At 39.9% G+C, this 19,560-nt stretch overlaps 1 protein-coding gene across 1 annotated transcript; it reads right to left on the reverse strand.

Moving 5' to 3' along the window:
* Positions 1–13,580: 13,580 nt before the first annotated feature.
* On the reverse strand, positions 13,581–14,150 carry LOC149246304 (uncharacterized). Its single transcript, XM_089440530.1, has one exon. The coding sequence runs from the start codon at positions 14,148–14,150 to the stop codon at positions 13,581–13,583; it is 570 nt and encodes a 189-aa protein (XP_089296656.1).
* Between the last annotated feature and the right edge of the window lie 5,410 nt (positions 14,151–19,560).

Below are 19,560 nucleotides of genomic sequence, written 5' to 3' on the forward strand. Positions count from 1 at the left end.
CTAACTTCTAAGGCATTTCACCAGACCTCATCGTGATTTCCTTGAATCCAACTACTCATTGCGAGTCAGACTTAGGCTTACTGAATTCTTTGTTCAAAGCGGCCTTAGTGTCTGCTAATGACGCCAAAGTATTATCAGTGCAGTACTTAATGTACCAGGTTAGCGCACGATCCTGCAGAGCGGTAACTAACTATGCCTTCTTTATATTATCATTTGTAATTTGTTGAACTTTCCACACAGCATTCACAACAAACCAAAATTGATCTACATGCTAACTCCCTATGCCCTTGAAAATTGGCAACTTCATTGTATTCGACATGTTGAATGGTGATGGTGGTGGCGGCGGTGTGGGGGAAGTTGTATGCTGTGGAGGTGAAGGTCGAGGTGGATTGGATGGATAAGGAGTTCACGGAAAACCCTCCCTTATTAGCTGAACAACAATCCGCGGTGAGGTTTGTACCGCTCCCTCGTCGTCGCTCGAATGAGGCCCAATCAATGGGCTATATTGAGGACCTGTTTTCCCTCGATTTCTGGAGAGCTTTCCACTTCGCATAGCTCCGAACATCAAGGCAATGGCATAACCCATTTTTCACACAACAAAATCTTAATCCAAGTATTCAAAGATCTTAGATACTGATCTAAAAGTGGAAGTACTTGAAAATGTGTGAAAGGTATCCATTTCCATTAAATTAAATGTGTGTAAAGTTTTCCGTCTTGCTGATTAAAAAAAGTGTTTTTGGTAGCTGTTTATGAGTTTATGTGTGAAGGAAAGTTAATTTAATTTGTTGTTTAACATATTAAATCAGAAATACATAGCAAGATAACTTCAGCATAACATGACACAGATGTTTGGTGAGCAGTTCACCCCTCCTGGGCTATGTCTGCTGGATCAAGCCTCCCAAAATGAGCTTGTCCTCTTGTATTATAATGCTCTCAAATGCAATACAAGTTTAAAAGTGCCTCAATAGGAAAATCTGAATGCAAATATAGATTCAGAAGACATGAAAATGCTAAAAATGCCTTTCCATATTCACTAAACAGTGAAAAATTACCAAATACAGTGCCTTCTTCATTGGGCCCTGATGGCTCTTTGAACTCCTCTAAAGCTTTTCAGGCTGTAGAAGTCCTCAAACAGTTCTAAAACCTCTTCCATTAGGTTCAGAAGGTCGAAAATAGCAGAAAATGGTTTTTGGTTCACCTCAAACAGAGAGGTACAACTCAAAACAACTCGATTTCCCAAATGGCCCTGATGGCTCAAAAATCTTCCCTAAAGCTAAAATGGATGTAGAACACCTATATTGCCTCTGGAACCTATCCCAATAGCTCTGGAATGCTGAAAATAGCTGAAAATGACTATTGGTTCACTTCAAATGGTTAAGCATAGCCTAACACAGCTCCAACTCCCTCTTGGCCTTGATGGCTCTCTTGGCTTCCCTGAAGAAAACGGGGCTGAAGATGAACTCCAATGGCTCTGCAACCCATAACAATGGCTCCAGAATGATGAGAAGATACAAAATAAAAAAATAAAAAAAATAAAAAATCTTCCAAAAAGGTTCTCCCCTTTAAAATTTATCACTAACTGAAGTTTTTGTCCAGTTTGTCCAAAAAAAACTCCACTAAATGTGGAACAACTGCAGTTTAGTGGCCAAAATTGGCACTCTGCCTGAATTGGCAGACTCTGCCAAACTTTCTACCAACGTGATCGTAACCGCTAGTTGAAAATGCACACATGTGACCAGCAAATTTCGGAAACCTTAACCATTGACAAAACCGTGACTGTCGCGCCGGGTTTAGGGTGTGGTCACCGCATTCAGGCCACATGGTTAGGGGCTAGCCCCTTTTCCACCCAAATGAAACATTAATCCACGTTAATATAACCGGCACCCATTGAATTTTAAGTTCCACCATGTAGGCGGGCCGGTCAGGCCTGTGGGCTGGCGGCCACCTGGCCCGGGGTTGATTCCTGCGAGCTCCATGAAATTTTGCCAAAACAAACTTGCATTCTAGGGGCCACGAGGCGGTCTCCGGGTAGGCCATGTGTCAGCTCCCGATTGTCCATCCAGAACAGAATATTCCCGAGAATACTTTTTTTAAATTTTTTTTAAAAATTCAAATTTTGCAAGTTATTGGGCATTTTCAAAATGCGATAACTCCTCCATAAGGTGTCGAATTTGAGTGTTGTTTACGGCAGCAGGATGATATCAACAAGGCCTATCTGGTTGTTCAAGTTGCAAGTGTTTTTGAACACCTTCAATTTTTGAGCCTTTTCCATGGCTTGGACTTGAGCTCCTAATCACACCTCCCAAATGAAAAGCATTTGGACCCCAAAAGCTCACTGAAGTGATGAAACTGAACTGTACAAAAAATGAGAGAATAACAACATCTTTTTCTCTTCAGCCTTAAAAATATTTTCCTGACGTGCCAATTGTCCTCATCACGAATTTTTGCTGAATGAGCCATATACTTGTGTCAAATCCTGACCAAGTTTTCTCGCCATACCAGTCTGACATTCTGAAAACAACAATGACCCTTGCTGAAATTTGTGCCCTCTTTGCTTGCATGCTTTTCCATCTCATCGAATCTTGCACCGCTTTGCACCGACACTTCATTCTCTACACCAATCGACACCAAAGGCACATTGAGCAAAATACAACATCAACAACAAGTTGACCTGAAATGTGCTATACAATTGACACAACCATCAATGTAAAAAGTGTGCACACAATCGACACAAGTCGATAAACAACAAGATACATCTTTACAAACACATGTGTATGTATCATGTACAATGAACTATATACAGTTCACTAATTACACATACAACCTCTATGTACATGTGCAACTTCAGCTCTTCTTTTCAAATACCAACAAGTACATCATCCCAAAAAACATGTGGGTGACAAAGAGCTGAACTAAAAAGACATTGTTGCAATATAAGTGAGTATCATACCCATCTTTTACACCTCCATGGCGAACTTTTGCAACAACAAGGAAAATTCAATTGAAGGAATTTCAACTGAAACTGCTTTCACATGCAATCTTGCATCAAACTTTTCAACTGAAATACATGCATACCAATCTGAAATTTGCATGTACAAAATGAGTATGACTTACTGCAATAAGAAGTTAATCCACTTCCTACCAAGCCAACTCCATGGTGTCTTCTGTTGTAACAGTAGTTCTTCATGTGAATCTTTCATTTCCACATCGATAATGGCATCCATAGATCCATTTGCACTAATCTTTTTGTCCTCAAGCTGCATGTGCTTTGGATGACGAGTTGGATGCAAAGTCTAACACTGAGAAACATGATTTTCCTTCTTTTGACAAAATGTGCAACTTTCCATCACTTTCTGTGAAAGTTTACTTTGCCTCTTCTGCTTCCTGCGTGCTTTCTTTTTCAACCAGTAACTTGAAGCAACATGGTTAAATCCACCACAAAATGTGCAGCAAAACTTTCTTTCATTTGAATAAGAAAAATTATCATTCTTTGCTAAAACATAATCAAATTTATCATGTGAATGTTTATACCTCTTTTGCTACAATGAAGGCTTAACACAATGGCAATCAACTTGAAAACAAACTTGACATGTTTGTGTATTAGAACTTGGAACAAAAGTTCTTTTCAAATCTGCATCACATGCATTCAAAGATTTAAAGTTTTTGCCATTAGACTGCTCATATCCAAGACCAACATTCTTGGGATGCTCCACCACCAAAATAGGGTCAACCATGCCTTGTGCATGCTTGCCCAAACCTTTGCCCCCTTGATAGCCCATCTTAAACATTAATTTGGACCCTATACCTCTTGTATGTTTTTCAAAAGAACCAACACACTTTTCAATAGAGGAAATTGAAGACAAGTTTGAATGATTTACCTCATCCTCAGGCATTTTCTTGGACAAAGCTTCTTGAGCTTGAAGGAGTTGTTTCTCCATGTCATGCAGTCTTTGGAGAATTGTTTCCTTCTCATCCTTCATAGCCAACAATTGTGCATGAAGCTTAACACTTTCTCTTTGATCCTCAATGAGAATCTGCACCATGTCCTTCACCTTAATGAACTCATTCTTCATGTCCTCATTGAAGAATTTCGTGAAGGAGGAAAATTCACTTGTGGAAGAAGTTGACATTATGTAAATGGTCAATTAACAAAAGGAACTTCCAACTAAAAGTTCTCAAATCTTTCAAAACAAATGACAAGCTTTTGACCAAATGTCTTTACAGCCATACTCTTATTCAAACAGCCATAAAACACAAACTCCAATAGCTTTTGTGGCAAACACAAATCAAATGGGTTTGTTTTCCAAAGATAATCTTGAGGTAAATTGTGGTAAGGAAAATAGTCTTCAACCCTTTCCAAGACTTAGCTAACATTAGCTATCCTTTCAACTCAAGAAAAATCATACAATCAACCATTTTGCAAACAATAAAATAGTCAATCTTTTACACTGATTTAACACCTTTTGCACAAACAAATGCTCAACCCAAGCTCTGATACCATCTGATCTAAAAATGGAAGTACTTGAAAATGTGTGCAAGGTATCCATTTCCATTAAATTAAATGTGTGCAAAGTTTTCCATGTCTTGTTGATTAAACAAAGTGTTTTTGGTAGTTGTTTATGAGTTTATGTGTGAAGGAAAGTTAATTTAATTTGTTGTTTAACATATTAAATCATAAATACATATCAAGATAACTCCAACATAACACGACACAGATGTTTGGTGAGCAGTTCACCCCTCCTGGGCTACATCTTCTGGATCAAGCCTCCCAAAATGAGTTTGTCCTCTTGTATTATAATGCTCTCAATTGTAATACAAGTTTAAAAGTGCCTCAACAGGCAAATATGAATGCAATTATAGATTTAGAAGACATGAAAATGGTAAAAATGCCTTTCCCTATTCACTAAACAGTGAAAAATTACCAAATACAGTGCCTTCTTCATTGGGCCCTGATGGCTCTTTGAACTCCTCTAAAGCTTTTCAAGCTGTAGAAGTCCTAAAATAGTTTTGAAACCTCTTCCATTAGGTTCAGAAGGTCGAAAATAGCATAAAATGGTTTTTTGTTCACCTCAAACAGAGAGGTACAACTCAAAACAACTCGATTTCCCAAATGGACCTGATGGCTCAAAAAGCTTCCCTAAAGCTAAAATGGCTATAGAACACCTCTACTGCCTCTGGAACCTGTCCCAATAGCTCTAGAATGCTAACAATAGCTGAAAATGGTTAAGCATAGCCTAACACAGCTCCAACTCCCTCTTGGCCCTAATGGCTCTCTTGGCTTCCCTGAAGAAAATGGGGCTAAAGATGAACTCCAATGGCTTTGCAACCTATACCAATGGCTCCATAATGATGAGAAGATATGAAATCAAAAAAAAAATTGTCTAGAAAGGTTCTCCCCTTCAAAAGTTATCACTAACTAAAGTTTTTGTCCAGTTTGTCCAAAAAAAAACTCCACTAAATGTGGAACAACTGCAGTTTAGCCCGCCAAAATTGGCACTCCGCCTGAATTGGCAGACTCCACCAAACTGTCTGCCAACGTGACCGTAACCACTGGCTGACAACATGCACATGTGACCAAAAAATTTCAGAAACCTTAACCGTTGCCAAAACCATGACTATTGCGTCGGGTTTAGGGTGTGGTCACCGCGTTCAGGTCACATGGTTAGGGGCTAGCCCCTTTTCCGCCCAAATGAAACATTAATCCACGTTAAATATAACCGATGCCCATTGAATGTTAAGTTCCACCATATAGGCGGGCCGGTCAGGCCTGTGGACTGGCAGCCACCCGACCTGGGGTCGATTCTTGCGAGCTCTATAACATTTTGCCGAAACAAACTTGTGTTCTAGGGGTCACGTGGTGGCCTCTGGGTAGGCCACATGTTAGCTCTCGATTGGCCATCTAGAACAAAATATTCCCAAGAATATTTTGGGGAATATTCCATGGAATATTTTAGGGAATATTCCATGGAATATTTTGGAGAATATTCCTCAAAATATTTTTTTTTATTTTTTTTTTAAATTCAAATTTTGCAAGTTATTGGGCATTTTCAAAATGTGATAACTCCTCCATATGGTGTCGGATTTGAGTGTCGTTCACGGCAATAGGATCGTATCGACGAGGCCTATCCGGTCATTCAGGTTGCAAGTGTTTTTGAACACTTTCAATTTTTGAGCCTTTTCCATGGCTTGGACTTGAGCTCCTGATCAGATACTTACCTCGTGGTCGCTTAAGGAAGTGTCGCTCTGCTTCGCTGTAGCTTGTTGTGGTGTCAACCGTGAACTCTGTCACGAATCCTCCTAGGACTCAATCAAGCCAGTGATCAACAATGCACATGATATTATCTTCAGAAACTTCCAGCCTCCTCACTAATTCTAGAGTCCACATTATTGGAACCCCAAGCCTCCACCTTCCTTGGTCATATGCCAAGTTAGCTATCCACTTGTATAGCTCAATCAGGAAGGTGTAGAAGAAAATTTCATGTATTTATGTGTGTAATTATTTTTCCAACCACTGTTCTTTAGACTGGTGCGGATTCCTTTTTTTGTGTGTCACAAATTCGTGGATTTTTCTATTCAACCACTTCTCAATTTCGTTCTTGTTTGGATTCCAGTGGTGTGACATCACACATCTCCTTAAGCAGATCTCAGTCTCGACAACAGAACCATTTGTTGGCTTAGTGGTTCCTGACCTAGGTTCAGAGTTAGTTGCGCCAAACAAAACCCTACAATACTGGCCTTTTTGGCATCAACCCGCATAGTGCAGACTGAAGTCTCACCCGAAGCAGTATGGGGGGACGCAGGAACCAAGTTTCCACATCCGGAGATTAGTGTGATGTCTATGTATGCCCTTAGGGCTTGGTATTGCAACTTCCTTCAAATTCCCCCTAGACCTTCGTGAAGGTCTACGATCAGTTTTTGCAGACCTTGAATAGATGAGTTATCTACTTACGTGCACCGTAAATTATCCTTAGATCAGAATCTACTCAGATCTACTTAAGTGCTTAATAAACGTAACAGAATGTATTATGATCCTCGTGTAAATACTTAACATGTATTATGTTCAGTTAATAAGACTTATCCAGTAGATTCACGCATCAATACATTTATTATTTCACAAAAACATTATTTCATCACAGCATATATCGCAAACATAAACAACAAGAGTAAACAGATAAACACATGAATTTCTCCAACAATATTCTTTATTGATCTTCAATATAAGGTTACAGACTCAAAACTTCCCTGCGCACACAGCTGCAGGGGTCCACGCACTCAGCTATGGACACTACTCTAGGCCTCTGCGCACTGAGCTACAGAGCCTTTTCCCTCTCTAAGACTTCCTTTTCTGTGCTAATTCTCTAGGACTCCATCCATTCATACCCATAGATCTCCACGTAGACATGCCTTAGACTCTCTAAGACAAACCTATTTATACAATCCCATGGTCTACAGACCATGGGTAGATCTCAAAACCGACTCAACTTTACATAAACAAGGGTAAAAATCACCCAGCATGCATTTAAAATCACACATTTACCATTAAAATAAAATAAATAAAATAAAATTTCAAAACAGTGAAAAATGTATTATAATTCAGTTAGTAGTGGCGAGGTAACTTGTTAAATTTCTTAAGGAGGGTCTAGAAAGGAAACTACTTGTGTGGTTAAAACTATGTCACGAGGCAATCAAGTTTGATTGAACTTCACACAATTTTGTAAATTGAACCTTGCACAATCTTATTGACCTATATCTCAAAAATGGATACATATTTTTTCTCAACTAACATTAGTATTAAAGGGTGAGTGTAACTAGGAAAAACACAATAAAAAATCCCACAATAGGGACAAACATTAATAATTATTATTTGAGAATACAAAGTGACACATCACAATTATTTAAGGAAAATCACATCACTTAGAATGCCATAAAAAATAGATTTTTACTCATAAAAAAATTATTTTTACTCTTGCTAAATACCTCTAAAGCTTTAACCATGAACTTATTTCTTTATTTCTAATAAAAACTGTCAATAAAAAATAAAATAAGATAAAATTATATGATATAAGAAAACCATACTCTTGTTAAATACCTCTAAAACTTTAACCATGAACTTATTTCTTTATTTCTAATAAAAACTCTCAATTAAAAATAATAATAAAATAAAATAAAATTATGTGATATAAGAAAACCACTATTGATAATTGTTGCAAACAAAAAATAATATTGTTTTAATTAAAAATGTAAACATAAACATAATTAAAAATAATTTTGAGATATTAAATATTTTAAAATAATTTTATTAAAAATCTATTTTATTTAAAAAACTATTATATATTTTAATTAAAAAATTTAATGATATTTATAAATATTACAATTATAATCTTATATTTATTTAAAAATAATAATAAAATATAAATAATAATATTAAGAATTTTAACTTTTTGGGACCTACTCAATTGACAATGCTTGTGAAAATGAAGTATTATGTACCACCAAATTCCAGGTTCAAATCTCCTTCCATCAAGGCTCACCAAGAAATTATAGTAATAGTAGTCAAAATCTATGCGTCATGCCAACATGAGAAAATCCCAATTACAATTCCTCTTATATACTAAAAAAAAACAATCTCAAAAAAAATAATATTGAAAATAACTTTATTTTAAGTAATTGAGAAAAATAATTACTAATTTTTATCCATATATAATAACTTTAAAATAATCATTACCATTAAATGAAATGCATAAAAAAATACAAAATACAATTGACAAATTAACAAAATTAACATTCTGGAATTTGACGGGAGAGAGGTCATCTCAGGACGACTCTAAGATATTCCTGGAATTTGAAGGGAAAGAGACCATCTCTGGACTACTCTAAGATATTCCTGGAATCCATAGTCCAAGAACATTTAAGAGGAATGTGAAGAAACAAGTAATTTCCACTTCATTTCCTAGTTTGATCTATTTAACAGAGCAATAAGGATTTCTACATACTTTACATCTCTGAAATATTTTTCTTTTCTCAATTAGTCTACTCATATTATTTATACAATAAAGTTATAGCAAGGCCACAGCCTTGAAAAGTCTTGCCATGAAGTTGGCATTTTACAAAAATGATCATGATCTCAGTACACAGTAGACCTCCAGCAGTATTTTGACTTCACATAAAACTCGAAACAGCGCTGAACATAAACTAAAACGAAACATTCATAGCTAGACAACGCTAGACATAAACGAAACATTGACTGACAGAGACCTGAAACATGCATTAACGTCGAGATTCAAAAAGGAGTCGAGCTCCTACTTCAGAAACTGCAAAGAGCGGAGACCCGGGCGGGATCAGTCGTCCTCAGAGGTGTATGGCTCCTCAACGACCCTACACCCGAATTGTAGTGAGTCCTCAGAGTCAGAATGATGAACCGCCGAGCCTGTTGGTTCTCCTCGAGCTGGCGCACTTGGACCTGCAGGGGCTGCCGAATTCACCATAGAGGGACCTCCCATGACCTGGCACTGATTGTCAATCGGATTCGCCGTCCTCTGGTCTGCAAGAACTCCAGGATGGGCCACTCCCGAACCCTGGACATCTTCACATTTTTCAATAGTGACTGAAACTATGAAGGTGGAGTTGGCTAAAGAACACAGGATGTGGTAGCGAACAGTGGGGTGGGCAGCATGCTCACATTCAACAGTCCTGACTCGCCCGCGACCCCTGCCTCTACCACTTTTGTGGCAGGGGGACTGCTACGACCAGGTTCCAGCGCGTTCGAGGAAGAGTATGAAATGGGGGTGGACCACTGAGAGATGGCACGACCGCAGGAGCCGCCACGCCTGCTCCCCATTCTGGGCCATTCACGCGGCATGGAAATGTGCAGAGGCTTGTCAAAGGGGTGGATACATGGAGAGGAATGGCAGCAAGTCCAGTGCCCAGAGTGAAGCAGAAACAGAACCCCGACTGAACCGTAAGAACCTGGAACCATAGCCCAGCAATTATGGTATGCTATTGAGCCGAGTAAGGGAATGACAGGTCGAAGCTCGCTAGCAAAATAGCTCAGTGAAACACACAAAGCAGCAATCCATAAGGCCGCAGAGGTCTGCGACGAAGCCGCGGGAATGATGAGCTTATGGAGCACCATAGCACAGTTAACCAGGAGACTGATGGAGAAAGTAAATGCCTTCATTAATATGCTTGTGCGAGACCAGCTCGCCCATCCAGTGCAATAACCCATGGCGCGCTTGGGCTGACACCTGCCCATTTGATACACCACCATCGTACCAGCCGACCTATCAAGCACCCACATCCAGGAGTGAGTAATCTTGTTGCACCAGAGAAGTGCATTCCTGTTTGAGTTGTTCATCATCTGAGACTTCGAGGGGTCCTGAGAAGTAAGGGAGTTGCTGGTTTACTCCTTGATTGGCTAGTCTATCTGCAACTTTGTTGGCCGTTCGTCTGACATGCTTGAAGGTAATGCTTTGGGGATTCCGCAGCCTTTCCTCCAAGAGTTCTAGTCGGCTGAGAAACCTCCAGCTGGATGCCATCTTGGCTGCCGAAGTGCCTTCTTGTATTCTGATAGCTGTTGTTATTAGGATAAGTGAATCTCCCTCAACCTCTAAAGGGAAGAAGTTCTTTTGATCTGCAATGCAAATCCCTTTCCACAGTCCTTCCAGCTCAACTGCATTATTAGTGTCTTTGCCAATCGATCCGTAATAGATATGCAATACTACGCCCATGTTGTTCCTGAATACTCCCCCAAATCCCGTCGGCCCTGGATTGCCCTTGGCTGCCCCATCAAAATTCAATTTGTATGAGTTGATTGCAGGAGGGGACCAAGTGAGGGGAGAGGCTGAGCTAGTTGGTGGACGGGCTTTGACCTGGGCTAAAAAGGATAGGTCCAGATTCCAGGCTTTCAGGATGAGACATTCCTGAGGAGAGTCTGGCAGATCCGTGTCATGCCAGTTTCTGATAGCTAGAGTTTCTTGAAGATTTTGTTTCAGGAGGAGCCACAGAGCATCAATTGGCCTGCTGATGTTGTTGAAAATTCTGCTATTTCTTTCCTTCCAGAGTATCCAATAGAGAAAGCCTGGGATTAGATTCCACAGAGAGTTTAGAAGCGGGCTTTGAAAAGGGTGCTTTGGCCATTTTCTAATGGTTTCTGTGATATCTCCCATTCGATCTTCCGATCTCCTATTGCATTGTTCAATTTTCTCCCATAGTTGAGTTGCTAGAGGACAAGTCTCCATTAGATGCCTGATGGATTCAGAGTGGAGATTGCAATTGGGGCATCTTGATGGGCCAATGAATCCTCTTTTTTGCAGGTTATCCCAGGTAAGGATGTGCCTCTTACTTAAAAGCCATAGAAATGTGGAGACCTTGGGCCATATTCCTGGTTGCCAGACCCTTTCCCATATCTGATCCTTGTCTGTCTGGGAGGCTGAGTAGCGAAGCTGGTGAGCTTCCTTGGTGGTGAACATTCCCTTTGGTGTGTGACCCCATCGCAGTTTGTCCTGCTAGTTTGAATATTTGATTCTTCTATAATTTAATTCCTGATCAATTTCACTGTGAGTTTCCCCTTGCCAATCAGCCTGCTAGGTGCTAGCGGGTTTCCAAATTTTAAGATCTTGGAACGTGTGTTACTGCCAGAATTGATGAACATGGGTGAGATTTTCCTGTTGCATGGAAACTTGCCATAGTGGCTTGTGGAATAGAGTGGCCAGTTTTGGGAGTTGTTGCCAAGAGTCCTCCCAGAACCTTGTTGTGGTACCTGAGTGAATTTCCCAAAAACTATGCTCTTGAATGAAGGCGTTGTGGAGCTTTGTGGCATTCCATATCAAAGAGCCTTGGGTTGTAGTGTTGATTCTGATGAGGTCGCTCCATTGGCTTCCCGGAGCATATTTTGCTTGCCATAGCCTCGCCCAGGGTGTATGTGGTTTGGAGATCCAATTCCACCATATACGAGCTCCCATTGTGTTGTTGCTTTGGAGAGGATCCCTTAGTCCGAGCCCGCCCTCTGATTTTGTTTGGCAGACCTCCTTCCAATTGACAAGAGCCCATTTCTTGTTGAGACCAGAGGAGCCCCTCAGAAAATTTCGCTAAAGATTGCGGATTGCTTTGAGAACCCATTTTGGCGCTGCCAGGATGGAGAGAAGATACAATGGCATGGCCTGGAGAACCGATTTGATCAAGATGAGTCTACCAGCCATATTGAGAGAGCGAAAAGTCCAAGATGAGAGCCTTGATTCCAATTTTTCTAGGAGAGTCCTCTAGGAAGCGTGCTTAATGGCCGAGTCTAACAAAGGAGCCCCCAGGTATTTAAATGGAAGCGTTGCTATAGAGAACCCCAGAATACGTGCAATATTCCTTTGAGTGGTGGCGGGGGTGTTGAAAAAGAAGAGTTGGGATTTTGAGGCATTGATGGAGGTACCGAAGGCTTCAGAGAAGAGAGAGAGCAGAAATTTGAAAGCTTTAGCCTCTTGAGAGGAGGGATGACCAAATAACATGGTGTCGTCTACAAACTGTTGATGGGATAAGGGATGAAGACCGTGGAGAGAAATACCTTTTAGAGCTTGGGTGGAGACGCCAGATTTGAGCAGACGACTGAGCCCTTTTGCCATTAGGACAAAAAGGAAGGGGGATAGGGGATCCCCTTGATGAATACCACGGGAGGGGCGGAAAGGCGATGAGGGGGAACCATTGAGCAGGACAGAGATACAGGGAGAGGAAATGAGATTCATGATCCATCTTGTCTAGGTGGAGTTGAAGCCAAATGCCAACAACATCTGATGAATATAATTCCAGCTAAGTTTATCAAAAGCTTTGGAGAGGTCCAGCTTTAGAATCATACCTGGTTTTTTCAGAAGCTTTAGGGAGTGGATTACCTCATTTTATAGAATGATATCGTCCATAATCTGTCGCCCTTCTACATAACCCGTCTGCTCCGGTGAAATGAGAAGAGGTAGGAGAGGTTTGAGCCTATTCGCCAATACTTTAGAGATAAGCTTGTAGATGACATTTCACAGGGCTATCGGTCTGTATTTGTCGGGCTTATTAGTTTCATCCCCTTTAGGTACTAGCGCTAAGAAAGTTGCATTGAGGGATGGCAGAATCCAGTGCATATTTCTTGATTCCTCCACTAATTCCCATACCTCTGTCTTGATGAGCTCCCAAAACTCATGAAAGAAATTGGCAGTAAAACCATCAGGACCAGGTGCCTTGCCATCCTTGAGTTGGGCCATCGCATCTTCTACCTCCTGAAGTGAAATGGACTGGAGCAGTTTATTGTTATGATCCTCCATTATGATTTTAGGAATGTGCTGCCTAATAGTTCTGATTGCTTGATCTCTGTTTCCTGGAGGCTCCCTGAGAATTTCCTGAAAGTAATCTTTAAATTCCTTCTCCATGTCTTCATGTGCTTCTAATCTTTCCCCTTGTTGATTGTTAATGAATGCTATGTTGTTGTGCATTCTTCTTTGGATGGCGGTTCTATGGAAGAATTTTGTATTCTTCTCCCCCTCCTTGAGCCACCTGATTCTGGACTTTTGTCGCCATAGGATTTCCTCTTGTTGCCTGCAAGCTTCAATTTGATTCTAGAGGGTCTGCTCCTGATGCGCCTGCTCATCTGTCCTACCTTCCAAGATGAGAGTCTGTTGTAGTGCGCTCATTTGTTGTTCCAGCCTTTTGCGATTTTCAAAAATGTCGCCAAACTGTGTGCGGTTCCAGACTTTGAGAACTTGTTTTAAGTTCTTTAATTTCTGTTGGAACTGGAACATTTTGGCGCCTGCTGGTGGGATGAATGATTGCCATGCCTCACTAACCACTATCTTGAAGTTAGGATTTGAGAACCAGAAGGCTTCAAATCGGAAAGGTTTATTGCTTCTTGTACCTGGCCGAGACCATTGTAACATAATTGGCCAGTGATCTGATCCACCTTGGGGCAATATGGAGGCATGAAAGTCCCCTCCCAGGTGTATGGCATTGTCCGAGATGAGGAACCGATCTAGCCTGGAGGCGATGTGTTGAGTGCCCCTGCGCTTATTGGTCCAAGTATATACACGATTGGAGGTCTGAATGTCCATTAATTGATTATTTTGAATGAATTCTCTGAGACCATTGCTGTCACCTTCTAACCTTTTTCTGCCTCCTTGTTTCTCCTCCATCGTCTTGATGATGTTGAAATCATCTCCACCGATCTAGAGGGGGAACTGCCTGTTAGCATTGAGAATGGTGAGAGTATCCAAAAGTTCTAATTTTTGCTGTAAATTCTGCGGAAAATACAAATTTGAGAGATGTCCATGGATGTTTGTGCCGATGAGATGGAAGGACGCTTGGATGAGGAAATGGGTGGCATGAAAGTCTTGTAGAGTGAGAACCTGCGGGTTCCACAGGATAGCTAATCCGCCGAAAGCCCCAGAGGCATCTACTGAAACTGAGCAGATGCCTGACCAGACCTTGTTGCGGATTCTTTCTATATCAGTATTATTACTTTTCGTTTCTTGAAGAAAAACTAATGATGGTTTTTCTTGCTGAATCAAGTTTTTTAACATTCTGTGTTTTGAGGGGCTATTGAGCCCTCTCACATTCCAGGAGATAAGCTTCATGAGGGACAATGGGGTTTGGGTTTGTAAAACTTTGTCAACTTAGGGAACCGCCCGGATTCCATAAGTATTTCTCCTACTATAATGGTCCTTTGCAGGTCTGTTTTGCGCCCTCTTTTCTTTGTTTCTTTGAGAATTTTTTTTCCATCCCAGGGGCTTCCGGCTTGTATGCCAAGACTTTTGTTGCGTTGTGCTTTGATTAAAACTCCTTCGAGCCTGTCGATTTGCCAAGGGGGTATTGAGTTGTATTCTTTCTGCTTACAAGCCATTTCTAATTTGAGGATATCTAGACCATCCAGACTGACATTCTCTGGATCCTCATCCATGATGGTGGGGGAACTCTGATCCTCCACAGATACAATGTCCTGTAGACTGAGGGCTAGAGCTGCATCTAGCTCCATTGCTGAGGACTGCTGGCCAAACTCTGGAACAGATTTCTCCGAGGAAGTGGGAAGTGAGCCAGTACCTGGAACAAGTTTTTTTTTTGGGTCAGGGTAGATTAGGAGGCTAGAAGGAATGGGTGTGGAGGATGGCCTTGGGGCGTTGGGAGCTTGGGAGGATGAGGGAAGGGAGGGGTTCTCCTGAGGTTCTGAGCTTGGTTTTTCTGGGGGATCAGGAGAAGAGAGCAAAATGAATCTGTTCTGGGAATCAGGTTTTTTGGGGCTTTCTGGGACTGCATGATTTTTCTTTGCATGCCTACGGTGATTTGGAACTTTGATGAATCCTTCAGAGTCTTTGCTAGATTCATTGGCAGGGGATTTGGACTGAGAATTCAAAGGACAATCTCGGAAGAGATGGCCATGTTCATGGCATTTACGACAACGAAAAGGGATATGCTCGTAATCTAATGGTTGGATCCATTCAAAATCGTCATGAAAGAGACTTACCGAGTCGGTGAGAGCTTTGGTCAAGTCCATCTGGACACAGATCCAGGCATATGAGGTGTATCTGCGGGTTTTGGTTTCCTCAGCAACTTTGATAAAAACCCCTAATTTGTTGCCGATGTCTGCTAGCGTTTCTTCTCTCCAGTATTCCACAGGAAGGGAGTACATACGTATCCAAACTGGAGCCCAACTAAAATCTTCCTTATCTGGGTTAAACCTAGCTTTCCAATCCCGAAGGTATAGACCTGAGGAGTTAAAGAAGTACGGGCCTCCTTCGAATATGCGAGATTTGTCCTCCACACAGTGGAAAATGGCCGTGAAGAAACCTTTGGGTCCAAGCTGCAGAGTGACCTGTCCTTTGGGCTTCCATTTTGAAGCTATCCATCCCTGCAGCGCCTTTTCAGTTGGCCAGAAACCGAGGAACTTGCCTATGAGCGCATGGTCCTGCATGAATTGGATCTCGCTGTTGATACGATGACTGGGGAGATCGACTTTGATTCGTTCTGCAGCTTTCGGGATGCAGGTTGCCGAGGTCGCCTTTGGCTGTGACGAAGAGGACGTTTGGTTCACGCCTTTATCTTTGTCATCCGCTTCACACGCTGCTGAGGGATCAGCTTCGCTATTGATCTGTCTGGATCCCTGATCTGTTTCTGGGAAACCGCCAGGAGAGGACAGAGGTACTGCAGACTTTCCAGTGTCAGAGGCAGAAGCATTGTAAGGAGGGGGGGAGGATCCCGCCCCTCCTGCAGGCGCGTCCATGGAAGGGAGGTCAGAAGAAGCGCGGCGGTGCGAGCTTGGAAGGCCAGGGGTGAGCAGGGATTAGGGTTGTCTCGTTCCTAGCAGAGCGCGGCATTCGCAGAGAAGCTACCTGCAGAAGCCTTTACATCTCTAAAATATTATTTGTACACTTTTTACATTTTTGAAATATACAGTGTTGGTAAGCTATCTTTTATCTCCACTCTCTATTATGGAAATTCTGAAAACTAAGGAAAACTTCGCTGCATTACAAATACACAAAATTAAATTAGCTTAGTTTTTCTCTTTATTCTAAATATGAGAAAGAATAAAATTAAATAGCTTAGTTTTTCTCTTTATTTTGAATATGAGAAAGAATATTGCAGATCAAGTTAACTTGTTCATAGTAAAAATATTACAACATATTCGAAATCTTGAAATTACCAGAAACTTCCCCTTTCATGTCTCCTAATAGCCCAACGAACTTCTCTCTTTCAGGGACCAATTTCAAACCCACCTGCCATATACATCTCTTTGGATAAATATACAACAGATGAATCTCTTAGAACTGGAGAAAATCAGGAAAAAAAAGGGGCCAAAATAAAAGAGTAGTGGCTCACTTTGAAGGCTGTCACAAAAATCCAACCATGTCATTGGGATTTTTTTGTTTCTTTGACCCTTGAACGGTTGCATAAATCAAGATTCAGTTGATAGTTAAAACAATGGGATCTAATGATGGAAAAACACTTAATCATCTAACAATAGTGGAAAAACACTTAATCATCTAACAGTAGTCCACTGAATCTTGGTTTATGCAACTGATCAAGGGTAAAAGAAACAAAAAAATCCTGATGACATGGTTGGATTTCTGCGGCAATCTCAGTTAAAACAATGAGATCTAATGATGGAAAAACACTTAATCATCTAACAATAGATCTGATGGTGCAAAGAGGTGTTGAGTGACGACTAAGGGAGTTCTTTTGAGAGGAAATTCCTTACGATGTAATTATTTATTGGAGAGGCGAACATAAACATTATTTAGATTTCTAATTTTTTTATTTTTATGTTGGCCGACATTAGTTAAAATTTAAATTTGAACAGGGACATACTTACACATCGGGGTCATACTAGACTATAGAATGTGCTTCTAAGTGCAATTAGTTCAGATGCATTTTAACTTTGAATCTACTGAAAATATAAAAAGATCAAATCCTTTTCACTCTTTGCATTTTAAAAAATTTGAATTAGAAAAATTCTCTAAATACTTTCATTCCTTTAAACACTTAATAAATCTAAAATTAAAATGAATCTAAATTAATTCAATATTAAAATAAATTAACTTAATGCAGCCAATATTTTACTACTCTCACACTCACAACAAATTCAAATTAAAATAAACCCTGTGTTATTATGCTGTTATTATTAGGTGGTTGTTGTATCATGAATTCTCTCGACTTTCTGCGATCTTTCTTTTCGGTTTCAATCAATCCACTTTTAGATTTGATATCGATGTAGCCCTGCATTATTGATAGTACCAATCAATTTTAAAACAAACTTAGTATATTCCTCCACGTAATGGTTACAGACTCATGGTCTCTGCTTTGGCAACTCTTAAAAACAAGTCACTAAGCCAATGATTGCCTTAGTGATTCACCAACATGCATGCATGGTATGGATGGCATGTGCATATCTCCCAATGAACTGATAAATTTTTCCGGTAGATTGGCTAGCCGTGATGATTGACAGCTGATTAATGAGGAAATGGGCTGATTAATTCTTATGCGAAATGGGCAGCGTACTTACCTGGTCATAATTAATTCTTTTATTAAGGTGAAATGGCTTGCCAACCACCATACGTCAAGGTGTTTAATACCTGGTGTGGGAGCCATACCAAAAATCTGGCTTGAGCATTCTGAGCAGGAGCAGGCAGGAGCAGAACAGGTTGTCGAGAGGTGTGAAAACTTACCTTCACAAGTTGCCGAGTAGAACAAGTTCTAAGCCGGAGCACGAGCAGGTTGCCGAGTAGAACAGGTTGGTTTCCCCATTTTATGTTATCGCATTTATAAATTGTGAAAATATAATGGCGAACGTTGAACAAAGTATCTTAATTGTGTTTGATAAATTTTGAGTTTATGTCTGGTGTAAATATAAATATTTGCCAACATGTATCAACCAGTGCATGGCTAGGTCTCCACCTAATCTGTAACATAAAATTACCGACCACGCAGTCTGTAACATAAAATTACCAAACAGAGCAGGGTTAAGGTCTCCATGCAATTTGTAACTATAACATGTAACATAAAATTGAGTAGTATAATTTTACAGGGTAAAATATGACGTGGAGAACATAAAATCTCAGAAAAAGCATAACAGATTCAATTGTTGGGTTTGTCTTTATCAACATGAATTTGAAATGGGATCCAAGGTCGCTTAATTTGAAATGGAATCCAAGGTGGCTTAAGATTATTTATAGAGTAAAATAACTTATTGGGTTTGATATATCCGATCTATATAGATTATATATAGAGTAAAATAACTTATGGGTTTGATATATGTTCCCTAAATACATAAAACTGGAAATATAACATCACATCTTTGTATAGTTCTCAAGTAAAATAACTTATGGGTTTGATATATGTTCCCTAAATACATAAAACTGGAAATATAACATCACATCTTTGTATAGTTCTCAAGTTTGAATTGAGAGTGGTTGTGATTACTAACAGCGTTCTAAGCGATTCAACTCGTGCACTTTTTATTCATACAATTCTATGGATTTATTTGCAGTCCCCTTAGTGTAGGTGTGCCAAACTATTCATCATTCCTTAATAATTTTTCATATACTTTCAACAACCAATCCTTTATGCTTCCTTATACATCCAGTGAACAATAAAATAAAATAAATGTTCCCATGGGTTGTTCGGTGCAAGGAATTATGTTCTCACAGCCATTCAATGGCTTATCATCAACTATTTCAAGTGGAAAACCTTAAGGGCTACATATATTTGTCACGAGGTAGGTGAAACGTTAATATTCTGCAAGTTTTATAACTTCTTTTTCAAAAAATATATTTCCATTAGAATTTAGAATATATCTGGCCTATGACACTAAAAGAAAAAAAATTACTAAAAGTATTTCAAATATTAATTTACTCATTTTGAAATATATCATGTCAAACACTTTTTACAATATTTATTTGTATTCTTTTATATAATTTTTATGTTGCGCTTCTTTTATACTATAATATATCAGGGATGATATTTTAATTTTGATCTCTTGTACACAATAATAATGGTTTGTCATATTCTATATATTATAATATAAATGTGTTTGTTATATTATTATTATTATAT

The sequence above is a fragment of the Pinus tabuliformis genome, chromosome 7 (genome assembly GCF_031772625.1).
Source record: "Pinus tabuliformis cultivar Carrire ecotype Pingquan chromosome 7, CPIR1, whole genome shotgun sequence".
Lineage (NCBI taxonomy): Eukaryota > Viridiplantae > Streptophyta > Pinopsida > Pinales > Pinaceae > Pinus > Pinus tabuliformis.